This window comes from Squalius cephalus, assembly GCF_949319135.1.
Source record: "Squalius cephalus genome assembly, chromosome: 18".
NCBI classification, from domain to species: domain Eukaryota; kingdom Metazoa; phylum Chordata; class Actinopteri; order Cypriniformes; family Leuciscidae; genus Squalius; species Squalius cephalus.
Genome location: NC_137139.1, coordinates 22,784,833 through 22,799,273, shown reverse-complemented (window position 1 = coordinate 22,799,273; position 14,441 = coordinate 22,784,833). Strand labels below are relative to the sequence as shown.

Here is a 14,441-nt window from a genome sequence, read left to right as displayed (position 1 = left end):
TTCATTTCCTGCACAGAGCTGAACATATCAGTTTGTGTGAGCGGGTGATGTAACAAGGCAGTATTGTTCAGTAAGACTTTATCATTCCAAAAGCTAAAATGAAATCTAAATGACAGGGTCATTTTTTTTGCAGTGCATTTTTGGATTTTAAGTATAAGTGATATAAATGGTAACCAAAGTGTAAATGTGTGTTATTGTGATTGGTTGCAAATTCACTCTCTATTTTATAAATGTTAGATCTCATTGTGAATGATTCAATTATGTATGTTTTTTAACCTTGTAATTTATAATTAAAGTTTCATACCTCCTGACTGATGACTTCTCCAATCACTTAGTTAGCTTAAACTCCACCCCTTTCTTACAATTGACTGATCTGCCGCTACTTTGAAGTACTTTCATTTCATTGCGACTTTAAGTCCTAAACTTTTCAATTCCTCCATTTTCCAATCTCTATTTACGAGAAGTGAAATATAGACAAATATTAATGACATTAATCTTAATGATTATAATCACACAAAACATTGCAGAGTTACAGTGTTTTTGCAGCTAAGCTGACTTAATAAGAGGCCTTAATATGATATGATTCGTTTTTTGCTAATGCATATCTTATACTTATACTACACCCAGATAAATGTATAGACAGGAAAGTAATACAATATTGATATTAGTATCACGACAACAAGGTCATGGGTTTGATTATCAGGGAATGCATGAACTGATAAAAGAATGTATGAAAGCATCTGCAAAATGCTTTACTAAAAATATTGCATGCAAAACTGGAAAGCTCTTTCTTGATCTGGTAAGCTCTAATCTCATTGGCGAAATTTATACAACTTTTGGCAGTAAGTAACTTGTGGATGAGACGGCTGTATGATTCTGACTTTATGAGCCTAGATGTCCATTAATGTCCTTTTCTCTTTCCGACATAGAACTAGCTGCCGTGGAGGGTACATAACAGGAGAAGAAGTTGCTGCAGGATGAAAACATGGCTGCACCTCTTATTGCACCGCCAGGACCTGACAGCTTCAAATACTTTACCAGGGAATCTCTGCGTGAAATCGAGAAGCGCATTGAGGAGGAGAAAGCCAAGCCGCCTCCTAAGCCAGACAGCAGCTACCGCGACGATGACGACGAGAACAAGCCCAAGCCTAACAGTGACCTGGAGGCGGGCAAGAGTCTGCCCTTCATCTACGGGGACATCCCTCGTGGCATGGTGGCAACACCACTGGAAGATTTAGATCCCTTCTATGCTAATAAGAAAGTGAGTGCATCATCTTGTCACTTCATGTGTCCTGCACAGCTGGCATTCACATGTTATCTTTTAAGCAACTCACTTTGGATCATTCCAGAGTTGGAGATGCTGAGGATATTTTTTAACCTTTTTTCAGTCCACTAGTTTTTTCTCCTCATATATATATATATATATATATATATATATATATATATATATATATATATATATATATATATATATATATATATATATATATATATTTATAAAACGCCTGATGGTAATCATGTTCCTCATAGGATATACTTGATACATGATAACGTGTTAATCATATGAAATTTGAATAACTTCCTCCTGTGATCCACTACAGTGCTGAAGCATTTGTTTGTGGCTTGTGTGTGTTGTAGATTGTCTGAGAGATGATGCTTTAAAGAGGTTTGAGGAGGAGGTCATCTGTGGTCTGCTGAAGCTTTTCAGTTCCGGCTGACAGACTTGTTTTAATTGTTTCAGCAGTAATCCTTTAGAAAAGAAAAGCCAAAAGAAACACTCCAGTGCACTTAAAGAACAGGGGTCCATCCTTCGTACCTCGCCTTAATACATCTGAGATGATTTGAAAGATGCCAGATATTCTAATCGTGATAACTGATCTCTGGATAATTTGGTTCTTCAAACAAATTTGTGGATTTGATTAAAATATCTGGATTTAGTTGATTACTGCATGTTCTTGTATTCATTGGAAAGGGCAGATATTTCAATACATGAAACTAGCAATGCAGCGATTGGCTGGCAGAAATAAAGCAACGTAATGACATCATATTAAAAAAGAACAGATTCCCACACTTGACGAAAATTTCGAATTTTGAATTTCTGGACCTTTATAAGGAAACAGCCAAGCGACCAAAATGATATAAAAGTTATAATCGATAAATTAATTAAGTTATGTTTGTTACATGATTCCCAATTATTTCCATTATTTCACGATTTCTAATATTTGTACAGGCTTTACATTTTTATTTCAATGTTGTAATGAGAAATTAATTTAATTTTACCTGTGAAGCATATTTGTTATGTGACAATATTAATTAAATTTTCACAGCACATCAGGACGGCATTTTTTACTAAGTTATCTGCATCTCCTGCGCTGCTTCAATCCACTCCCATAATAGCTGTCACCATTTAAATTAAAGGAGACATATCATGCTTTTAAATCGTTCCTTTTTACATATAAATCATACATTTGTAGTCTATATAAAGCGGAACTGCAATGCTTGGGTCTGAATTCCTCATTATTATAGCTCCACAGGCCCCTTTTCTACCCCTTTTCTGATGTGCGTCTGAGAGCAACTCGTTTTGGTGCCGTCTCTTTAAATACAATTGAGACACTTCATACCCCGCCCCCTCTCCAGGATGCAGAGGTTCAACTCCACCCCGTTCGGCCATTTTTGATAGCCGAGATACGATTATCTAGCGGCACAGAAACTTTTTATTCACACGTTATTAACAAAATGTCAACAACGGAAGACTTGTCCAGCCAGCCTTACATGTTCGAGCCAGAGCCGGAGCGAGATGAAAATGAAGACGACGAACCTGCAGAACAACGTCTTCATATTGATGTATCGCAATGGTGTGTTACTGTATTTACACGTGAAACTTTGGTCTTCCGACCTTTTACCACCGTGTCGATTTATTTTGATTAATATGTGCGAGGGAGAGAGAGCAAGACAGCGTCTAGTTTGGAGACGGTGTCTTGTTTACACTTTCGCCTGGCTCCGAAGAGAGAGAGAGAGAGTGCGTGCGCGCGACCGGGTCTCTCTCTCTCTGCTCGTTCTTTCAGTTAAACATGCGCCCTGTCACAATCTACATTAGACGGTGTAATGAAGCGTGTGGGTTACTACATCCAACAACCGAACATTTTAACTTACCCTCTCGTAACTTCTGCATCTTTTAGCTTGGACTACAAAATTGCAGCGAGAAATGAAAATGGCGGATTGCTCGAAGTGTTGGGCTGGAAGTCAATGTCCTTATTTGACAGTTCCGCTGCAAATACTGTGACGTAATAGTTCACAAAACGTCATAGATAACAGAAAAATTGGAACAGGTTGAAAAATAAGGCCAAAACAGAATATAAAGATATCAACGAAGCACCTGAAGAGAATAATTTCAACTTTTCTGTACTTCTAAACACTCCAAATATACAACAAAATGCATTTAAGGGCTAAAAAAGTGGATTTAGCATGATATGTCCCCTTTTGCACGGCTCAGAATAACTGTACATTGTGTGTGTAAGACTTCAATCGAACGGCCCCTGCTATTTGAGTAGTAGTTCAACAGTAAGAGAGTTAGGCCATTTAAAGATCTTTAATGTTGTTGCTTTGGAGACTCTTTAGTGTTACTGTATGTACATGAAATGACCAAAAACATATACCGTTGTTCAAAGTTTTGGGGTCAGTAATTTTGAAATGGTTAGGCTAATGCTCAACAAGGCTGCATTTATTTGATCAAAAATACAATACAAAAACAGTAATATTGTGACATTTTATTACAATTTGAAGTATTTATTCCTATTCTAATATATTTTAAAATGAAATTTATTCCTGTGCTGGCAAAGCTGGATTTTCAGCAGCCATTACTCAAGTTTTTTAGTGTCACATGATCCTTCAGAAATCATTTTAATATGCTGATTTGGTGTTAATATTTTTGTGGAAACATAATATTTTTGTGAGGAATCCTGAAAAAAAAAAGGTTAAAAAGAATGCCATTTATTTCAAATAGATTTTTTTTGGAACATTAACCTTCAGACGTTCAGATGTTCTTGCTTCCATTGAAGCTTAAGACATGCTTTGGATAATTTTCAAATCATGCTAAAGGACATGATCATAATAGTCCACTGTACAAACTTGTGGAGTTCATAGTTTGGTTTGGTTTGGATCCATTTAAAAATGTATTCATGTATTTTTCGATTAAACTTTTCACTCAAATATAATTTCTAATTTATGTTGTATATTATAAAAATGCAGCATTTTGTGCTCTAAGACTATTAAGTGGATGCACAATTTCTTGATATGTTACTAGTCATAAAACGGTGCTTTGTTTTTGTTGCAAATGAGCAATATCAGATGCAAGATAGCCCTCAAACTGATTTTCAGGAGTGAATTTTTGTTATGAGATGTAGCCTAAGGGAGGATGAGGTCATCTTTTCTGTCTGAGTTGTAATGGAGCCCAACAGCTCGGCCCTGTGTTCACATTTGGCTCTGTGCTAAGTGCAGTGGTGAGACTTCAGCAGGGTCTGCCACACCGGACTTTACCAAATAATGCACAAACTCGTTTGTGTTGTAATGCCTATTAATGTGTGCATGTGCTAAAGCATTACCCTGCCTCCCTCTCTTGCTTTCGCCCTCCGTCTCATTCCTCTGCCTCCCTCTCATGCAGCGTACACGACTGTTATGTAACCGTCCGCTCCATGCACAGGAAGGAGATTTCAGTCTCCTGATGAAAACCTCATGGAGGAGCGTATGTGAAACAGACAGTCTAAAGGAACTGAATTATGCTCAAAACTGAATACATTTTTATTGCAACAATGGCTCACGTTAGACCTTATTTCATATTTAGATGCATTTCTGGACCATGCTTTCATGCACATGCCATTGACGATCTATCCTGCACTCTCAAGGATTTAATGGCTGTTTGATTGTATGCTTTCTGATTAGATCTCCCTGTCTCTCATTGTTCTTTGTTTCTACACGCTGGGCTTGACTTGCAGCCTGCAGCAGTAGTGAAACCTGATTCTTGAGGCTCAGGGCGGCTCTCTTCCTAGTTGAAAACCAGCTGAGAAATGGGAGCTGGCAGCTTTTAAATCCAGACCTGTGACACTATCAGAAGAAATTAGCTTAGGAAGCTTTGCTACAGGAGCAGCTGATGAAGCCTGAGTCCTCCAGCACAGATGATATAAGGAGATGGTTATATGTTGAAAACAAATCAGTTGTGAGACGGAGAGGCTTAACAGGATTTACCCAAGTTGGAAAAGTTGGGTCTCCAGCACTGATTTATATTTATGCATTTAGCATATTCTTTTATCCAGAGTGATAACAGTGCAATCAAGATATGCTCTACCAATTGAGCTTCAACATTCTAAACTGTGCTGTGTTGTATTTTACTTTATTATTATTATTATTATTTTGTTTTATGTTCTTTTCTATTTAATTAGGGGTTCAAGCATGTTGCGCTGAAAGCCTATTGTAATTATTAGAATTTCCAAGGATCAGCATTCTCCCCTAAAAGTGATTGGGCAGGTCACGTGAAAAAGGATGCGGCGACTGGCCACTTGTTGGCGCTATAAAATGAAAAAAAACCCCACTAAAACGGCTATAGCTACACAACAGACAGTCCGGTTGATTTGAAAACTGGCATGCGGTCCAGGGCGCCGTGATTGTCTACGAGGCAATGGCATGGCAAAAACATGGCAGCCGTTGGCCAATGAAGTTCGAGCGGCTGTCAGACAAGGTTAATAGAGGCCGATCATAATGAAACTCGCTGGGCCTGTTTGACTTGCAGCCCTAAAGGCCTGTGAGAAATTCAAAAGAAACCGGCCACCGGGTGGCGCTAACGAGTTTTACGAAATGTTGAACTTAACTCTTTGGATAGCTACTGTATAACAGGGTCATTTACAAAATGGACATGGCAAAATATACTCAAAAGCCTATAAATCCTAAACGAAATCTCAGAAATTCACGAAATTAGATGAGCACATGCGACACATGATTCTAAACAAGCATGCAAACTTTTATGGAGATAGGACCATAGGTGGCCCTATAACTGTTAAAAACCTTTAAAAAACATATATTTCGATAGTAAATTGCCTTTATTGGCTGTAAATGGTCTTTTCCATCTCTGATGTAGGTGGTTACAGGCTTAAGAAATGAAACGCATGTGTATAAAGGCCTTAAAGGGCTTGAACCCCGATAATTTGCAGCTATATTTTAATTTTATTATTTTGCCTGAGCTTTGCACTATTACAGCACCTTTAATCAATCAGATTTTCTGATTTTAGATGTTTCAGATTTTACCAACATTCTTGTACACATTTCATTTTCAGGTTTGGGCTCTGATGGTTTGATAGGAATGTTGTTGATCCAGGAGCATGTCCTGCTTGAATAAAGGGTGTGCAAAGATGAGAAAGGGGAGACAGAAGGAGAAAGAGGCAGAACACCACACCGGGTCATAAATCTTAAGAGTGACTCTTCAAAATGTGCCATGTAGGACCATTGCTTTTCCCTGTGATGACGCGGCACTCGGAGTGGTCTTGGCTGGGCTGGTTGGGGGGCTGGGGAAGGCAGGGTGATGCACAACTTGAGTATAATGGGCGTCTCACTCCTCCCTCACATCTGTTCACAGCATCTACACTCTCCACACCAGGAAATACTCCTATTCTAATGCAGGCATCTCATTTATTTTTGTTGGTTTGGCCTTGTGATGTGACCAGCTTTTATTGATGTGGGAGATGCTGCATTATTAGCTCTGGAAGCTTCTTACTTTTTTCATTCGCCATTTGCTGCTCTTTACATTAGTCACCATCTCTGTCTGTTGTTTATGTTTCTCCATTTTTCACCATGCTTCTCTCCTCTCCATGTGTCCTGCCACCATACGTCTGTTCTGCGCTTCATCTGGATCTTGTTTACATCACTTACACTTTCCTGCTCACTTTGCATCACCCTGTAACATGATCTCTCTCTCTCTTACTCCTTTTCCATGTTTGCCTCTCCCTGTGTTTTTTTTAAGCTTTAGTTGGAATATTAAAATAAATAAATGTAATTTACATTTTTTAATAATAAATATAATAATATTTTTAACGTTTTTTTTTAACTGAACATACTGCGGTATCTAGTTAACAGCATTATTTTGCCAAAAAAAACAACACAAGCACTGTTAATGTTTGATTTATATTAATTTACATTTACATAAATATACATTTTTAACCACATAAATATTGCAATTTCTTGTGATATTTGTGATAATATGGAACTCTGTGTAAAGTGGAGGGTTTTTTAATCAGGCATTAGCTATCCATCGTTCATATTAGCAAATTTCTGTAATACATTTTATTCATTTAATTTAATTAATTAAACTCAACTAATTGTATTTTATTTGACTTGTTCTCTAGACTAAAGACTATTGATGACTGCTTTTTGAGGTTATTGCTCCCAAATTGTGGGATGCTCTTCCTTTGGATTTAAGATCTGTGGACACTATGAATGCTTTTAAAAGCAACTAAAGCACTAAAAGCAACTAAAGCACTTATTTTGCTTTTGTCTAATTTGTTCTGTATTACTCTGTTTTTATCCGATTGTCTTTTTTTAATGTCTGTCACTCTTATTTTGATTTCCTTTTTATATTTGGATGCAAAGCACTTTGTGACGTTTGCTCTAGAAAGGTGTTATAGAAATACAAATCGCTTAATTTCTTAGCCTTGTGAACCAATACTATTTTATAGTGCATTTCCATCAGTATTTTCTTTATTTTTTCACCAAGGGGTTACATTCAGTGTCTGTGGTTGGGTCCAGTTTTACATATTTTTTTAGCTTGTTCTCTCTCTTCTTCTTATTATTATTATTATCATTCTTTTTTTTCTTTTTTCTTTTTTTTATATTTACGATTTGCTTTTAAATGTCTTTGTTTCCTCATTCGTTCTCCATCTTCCTCTCTTGCTCTCACTGCTTACTCATTCCTCTCTGGGCTGTCTTTCTCCCGTTCTTTATCTTTCTTTTTCTGCTCCATTCTGGATTATGAAATTTTCAGTAGCTGTGCAGCCTGTCATGCATTAAAAAGAGGAAGCCCACATGTACATGTACTATAGCCAGAGAATATTGAGAAAGGGCAAATGTATTTTTGTTCATAAATGGACCACTTCTGCATTATTTTTTCATCTCATGATGTTTCATATGTGACTACTGGTTTGGGCTACTGTTTTGAATGGATCTTGTCGTGTTTTGAACACAGGAGATGATGCAGTTGATCCCCAATGTTTCACATGCAGTTTGGGGTTGCTGAGCAGTGAGCAGATTTTTTTTTTCTCTTTTTTTTTTCTCAAAGCAGGTCTCAGTATGTAGTTTACATGGTGGCCTGATTCAGTCTGACCCAAATAGATCTAGCTCTTCTCCATCTTTAGTTACATATACAAAGTTTTATTTACTGAGCTGTCCTTCTTTAACATTAATCATTATTGTGGACCAACAAACCAAACCAAATGAAATGAAATGACCCAAATTATGAACTTTGATAATTCTGTGTGCTCAATATTCTTCTGAGGAGTTTCTACTCACGTTATGTTCAGCTTACATGTATGGTGCTGCATTGGTTGCATAGACTCGGCACTCTCCGTGGTGCTGAAGAGGGTTTCTTAGTGTTCAACTAAACTCAAGCATGTAAAAAGAAGTACAGGGGTGAATCCCATCTCTGCAAATGCAGGCAACCTCCCATGAAACTTTGATGGTACTAAACATGTTTTATTTAAACAATTATGAGGTTATCTACTGAAAGGCTGGTGAGCTTACGCTGACTCGTTCGTGTTCTTAAGCAGTTCTCTGAAAAATGTTCATGTGAATTCAAACTTTTCATATTCATAGAAGTGAGATATTTGGGTACAACGAGGGTTCATCTTTGGCATTATTACAGACATTAATAAATATTTTTTCTCCTCTTCCAAATATAGAATATTTCATCCAAGCATTTTGAACCTTAAGACAAAATATAAAAACATTTAATACATCAGGGTTTGATGGACCATATAGTATGATATATTGAGAATATAGAACTCATACTCGAGGAGAACAAAAAAACACCTCAATTTTATTCAGAGGCCCAAATTAAACAGAAATATGCAATTTGCTGCAGATGTTTTCATTTATGTTGTCATGTGGCCAAAAAGTAAAAAGCATTTCTGGGTCTGAATGAGATTTCTATAACATTGGGATATATAGAGTGACAACTGATATTCATATGCATTTTATCTATCTTAGTAAGATGATTTTAGTTTTCTGATCAAAGCTCTGTAGTTTTAATTGTGGGGGGCAAGGGAATTCATTTAATGAATATCTGATTGGCGATTTCAGTGGGAGTACATTGTGATTTAATAAAGCACCCAAGAGTTTCAACAACTAAGTTCATGGATCATTCGGTTTTCATGAAGAAAAAAACAGCAACTGATATTTCAGCAGTTTAAATAGTAAAATTGTGGCGGATGCCAGTGCTCTTCTGTTCACCATCCTGCACTTCATAATCCAGTCCAGTAAGTGTCAGAAATACAACCGTACGTTGTTGTTGTTGTTTTTTTGTTGTTTTTTATTGTTGGGTGAATTATTACTTCAAGCATCCTGCCACCTCATGCTTATGGGCAAATCGCAGCCATGATATTTATGCTATGTTGAACTAAATATCAGCACTCTCAGCTAATCAAATTCGAGAACTTGAGCTAACTGCTGTATAAACATTAAGTAATATTTTTTTTATTGCACTCCAGTACAACGTGGATGTTTTGCATGCAGTCTTGCAGATTTGCTTACTACTTGCCAAAGAATGTGATTTTAATTATTTAGTGGTATATAAAGCAAAATGTCTTCATTATGATGCCTTGTCTTCCAAATGAGACTTTCAGTACATGATTATTAATTCTGAAATTCCAGTTGAATAAGTGATGATGTGTCTCTATGCTTGCAACTAATCTAGTGTTTCTCTTTCTCTTTGTTATTCTGTCTTTTTCTCACTTATTTCTCTCTCTGGCTGTGTCTGTTTTTCTTCTCCACAGACATTTATAGTCCTAAATAGAGGGAAAACAATCTTCCGCTTTAGTGCCACACCTGCCTTGTACATGATAAGCCCTTTTAATCTTGCTAGGCGAATAGCGATTAAAATTTTGATACATTCATATCCTTTTTCAGCTGTTTAAATGTATATATGATAAATACTTTGTCTACACTGTCTTTCTCTGCATCAAATATTTAATATGTCTGCTTATTGCTATATTTCAGACTAATGTTTTAGTTAAAGGTAGGGTAGGCAATTTCGGAGTGGCTAGCAATAGCAAGCTAGTTTTGAAAGCATTAGATCTCACCCTCCCTTCAAAGCCACACCTCATGCAAAACACATGAACGCACAGAGCAGAGTCTGCAAAGCACCACTAGAGACAGCATTAAATTCCCTCATGTCTCCAAGCACGTAACATTACAATAATAATGAAAGTAAACAACTTACAGAGCTTGGACTTGTACCACCTGACTGCTGCAGATTCATTTCGGCATTGATAGTGTTGACATAGAAACACATAAACATATATCAAACATATACCACAACGATTTGAACTCTAATGCTTTGCCCTGTTCACTGGAAACTATTTGACTAATTTAATTGTTAATGTGGTTGTAGTCTAAACAAAAAAAGTTTTAACTGCCTATATAAATGACACAAAAGAGCTTAAAACTCCCTGTTATGCTATTAGCATTAGCACTTCTTTTTTTTTTTTTTTTTTGCTGGTGATATAAAGTTAAAGGGCACCTATTATGACTCTTTTCACAAGATGTAAAATCAGTCTCTGATGTCCCCAGAGTATGTATGTGAAGTTTTAGCTCAAAATCATCAAAATCAAGATCATTTTTTACAGCATGTTTAAATTGTCATTTTTTGGGGCTCAGAAAAAAGCGCTGTTTTAGTGTGTGCCCTTTAAATGCAAATTAACTGCTGCTGCACGGCCCAGGGGGCGGAGCCTCACGAGCTCCCGCTCAGAACCAGGACTGATAATATCAGAACAGAAACTCTCAGTTGCGGTGTTCATTTCGACTCGGAGTCGGACAATAATGCCCACAGAGCCAGAGAATATATGCTGTATAGAGATAGAACAGGTATAGTTTAGTTTAATTATGGTTATAATTTACTTGTCATCTGCTTTTATCCACTATTAATACAAGCCTGCTGTAGTAGACCCCGTCCGAATGATGACCAAAATATACTGACGAGTTCAGTGAAGTTTATTGTACATCACACAAAAGATGAAGCGTTAGTTTTACTCCAGAGAATCACAGTAAGAGCTGAATAAACACAGTATAAGAAGTGCGCATTAAAGTTTTATCCATAAACTCTCTCTCTCTCCCTTTCATTAGCATGTTGGAACATACACACCGAAGTACACAAAACACTCGTTACAACTAACAGTAAACAAATATAAACACACCTTTTCAGTGGGTGCTAAATAAACTGGTAAATCTTATATCCGTAAAATGACTCGATGAGCTGTCATAAAGAGCGCGCTCTCACTTTCATTTCTGCCGTGGTCAGTAACGTTAGGCCTGTCGCTCCAGAGCCTGTAAGCTGGATCACAAACAGTACAGATCCATCCTCGAGTAACAACGGGAGTAAATGAAGACTGCTATGTTCATTCTTACATCCAACAACAACACACCTCAATCGCTTAGGAGACATCTACAGCTTGTCTACAGCTGCTCAAGCATCGAAACAATGGCGGACTCTGTGTCCAGCTCACTCAGGGTGGGTCTATGCTCAAACTGCAGTGTCAATCAACCGTCGTGGGAGGGGCCTGTGCAATTCTACGTCACATTGCATAGAATCTTAGAACAGCTCATTCTGAGACAGCGCTTATGATTTATTGAGATTGTAAAAAAAACACTGGGTGGATTTTTTTCATTCTAGGGTGGTTTTGCTCACACACTGCCAACACACATTTATGTTCAAACACCATGTAAAAGTGAATTTTTCATAATAGGTGCCCTTTAAACAACATTGTGAATACCGAAATTATGCTAATGTGTATTTATTGTTATATGGTATACTTTATTAATGAAAATGATTAGGCCTAAACATTAATATTTCTTTGTTAATTTTGTGACAAACAGATTATACAGCCATGGCCAAAAGTATTGGCAGTGACATGAATTTTGTGGTTTGCAAAGTTTGCTGCTTCAGTATTTGTAGATTATTTTTTCACATGTTTCTAGTGTATTCTGGAAAACAGTGATAAGCATTTCGTAAGTTTAAAGGCTTTGATTTGGAAAAACATGCAATATATACAAAGTCAAGATTTACAGTGATGACCCTTCTTCTTTATAACCTCTGCAATTCGCTCTGGCATGCTGGATATCAGCTTCTGGTCCAAATCCTGACTGATGGCGATCCATTCTTGCCTCATTAGTGCTCGGAGTTGATCACAATTTGTGGGCTTCTGCTTGTCCACTCGCCTTTTGAGGATTGACCACAGGTTCTCTATGGGATCCAAAATTTCAATGTAATGATCTCAGAGCCACTTCATTATTACTCTTGCCTCATGACATGGTGCTCCATCATGCTGGAAAATGCACGGATCATCGTGAATTGCTCCTGTATCATTTGGAGAAGTTGCTCTTGCAAGAAGTTTTTTTATACCATTCTTTATTCAGGGCAGCGTTTCTGAGCAGAATTGTGAGAGTCCATACCCTTGGATGAAAAGCAAACCCACTCATGGATGGTCTCAGGATGCTTCACTTTTGGCACGACACTGGACTCATGGTAGCGTTCACCTTTTCTTCTCCGGACAATCAATTTTCCAGATGTCCCAAACAGTCAGAAGGAGGCTTCATCAGAGAGGATAACTTTGCACCAGTTTTCTTCTGTCCAATCCTTATTCTTCCTGTAGAATTTCACTCCTTGGTGTTTTTCATGGAGAGAAGTGGCTTTTTTGCTGCTCTTCTTGACACCAGGCCGTTGTCCAAAAGTCTTCGACTCGCTGTGTGTGCAGATTCACTCACACCCACCTGCTACCAATTAGGGTTGTAAATGCAAATTAATTACTTAAAAATCATACAATGTGATTTTCTGGATTTTTGTTTTAGTTTCCGTCACTCACAGTTGAAGTGTACCTATGATAAAAAATTACAGACTTCTACATGCTTTGTAAGTGGGAAAACCTGCAAAATCGGCAGTGTATCAAATACTTGTTCTCCCCACTGTACATTCTATTATACAGTTGTAATATATTTCTATCATAATTTCTACAAGTTAAACCAAACTTTTATTTTGACAATGGTTTTTCTGAAATAAAATGATAAAATGCTCTTGAAGCGTTCTCAGAGCAGCTGTTCATGTCCTCATATTGTGAGACGGCAGACACTGAAAACAGCATGAGCGTCACGCGTACTTGAGTATAGAGGGAATGGTGGAGCTCATTCAGAAAGAGACACACAGAACAAGCAGATTATATATTTTTATAGCAGTCTTTTTGCGCTTTCCCATGACACAATTTGATTTATTGTAGAGCTCTACTTTGGATTTATTCATCCATCCATCAATCAGTCAATCAATCAAGCAGTCAAGTGGAAAGAAGTAGCTTATGCGCAGGTGAGATTCTCCATTTGAATTTTTCCGCCCAGTACTGTAGATAAGCAAATTGTGCACAATACTGTATGATAATCGTACGTGGTCATACCATGATATATACCGGTATACCATTACAACCATACTGCCACTATTGACCAAGCGCTACACTAATGGTGGCATGATTCCGTAACTGATTCCTCAGTAGGAGACTGTTCTGGTGCTTGTTGGACGCTCTGGGAAGTCCTGAAGCCGCCTTCAGTGCAATTGACCCTCTCCTCTTGAAATTCTTGATGATCCGGTAAATGGTTCTTTCAGGTCTAATATTCTTTTCAGCAATTTCCTTGCATGTGAGGCCATTTTGATGCAAAGCGATGATGGCTGCACATCTTTCTTTAGAGGAAACCATTGCTAACATGAGAACACAATGATTGGAAGCACTCCTTCCCTCCTTTTATTGCAATCAGCTCTTAAAATCCAATCAGAATGTGATGATATCATTAGTGAAATCAAAACAGTGATTTTTTTTTTTTTTTTGTCAATGAAGCTTTTTGCAATTATTTAAAAATACATCTGATCATTCCTGCACAATAATCTAGAAACAATGTGAACCAACACCACAACAACTGAAGCAGTAAACTTTGCGAAGCACAACATTTATGTCACTGCCAGTACTTTTGGCCATGGCTGTACACTTCTTATATAATGTTTATAAATACATATCAAATATTGTCATAAGACTAAAACATATTTAAATATAATTATTGTTAAGCCCTAGCAGTGCTTTACAACTATCCAAAATTATAATTTTTCTGTCTGTTTTGGCAATCTGTTATTGATGAATGTCCTGATGTTTATATTT

At 37.2% G+C, this 14,441-nt stretch overlaps 1 protein-coding gene across 1 annotated transcript in view; it reads left to right on the top strand.

The window, feature by feature from the left end:
* Positions 1-14,441, top strand: part of scn8aa (sodium channel, voltage gated, type VIII, alpha subunit a) — a 56,855-nt gene that overhangs the window by 2,830 nt on the left and 39,584 nt on the right. The window contains exons 2-3 of the mRNA XM_079850334.1: positions 930-1,261; positions 10,029-10,148. Of these exons, the coding sequence (XP_079706460.1) occupies positions 986-1,261; positions 10,029-10,148 (396 nt within the window). The 5' untranslated portion in view covers positions 930-985. The remainder of the gene's footprint in view (positions 1-929; positions 1,262-10,028; positions 10,149-14,441) is intronic.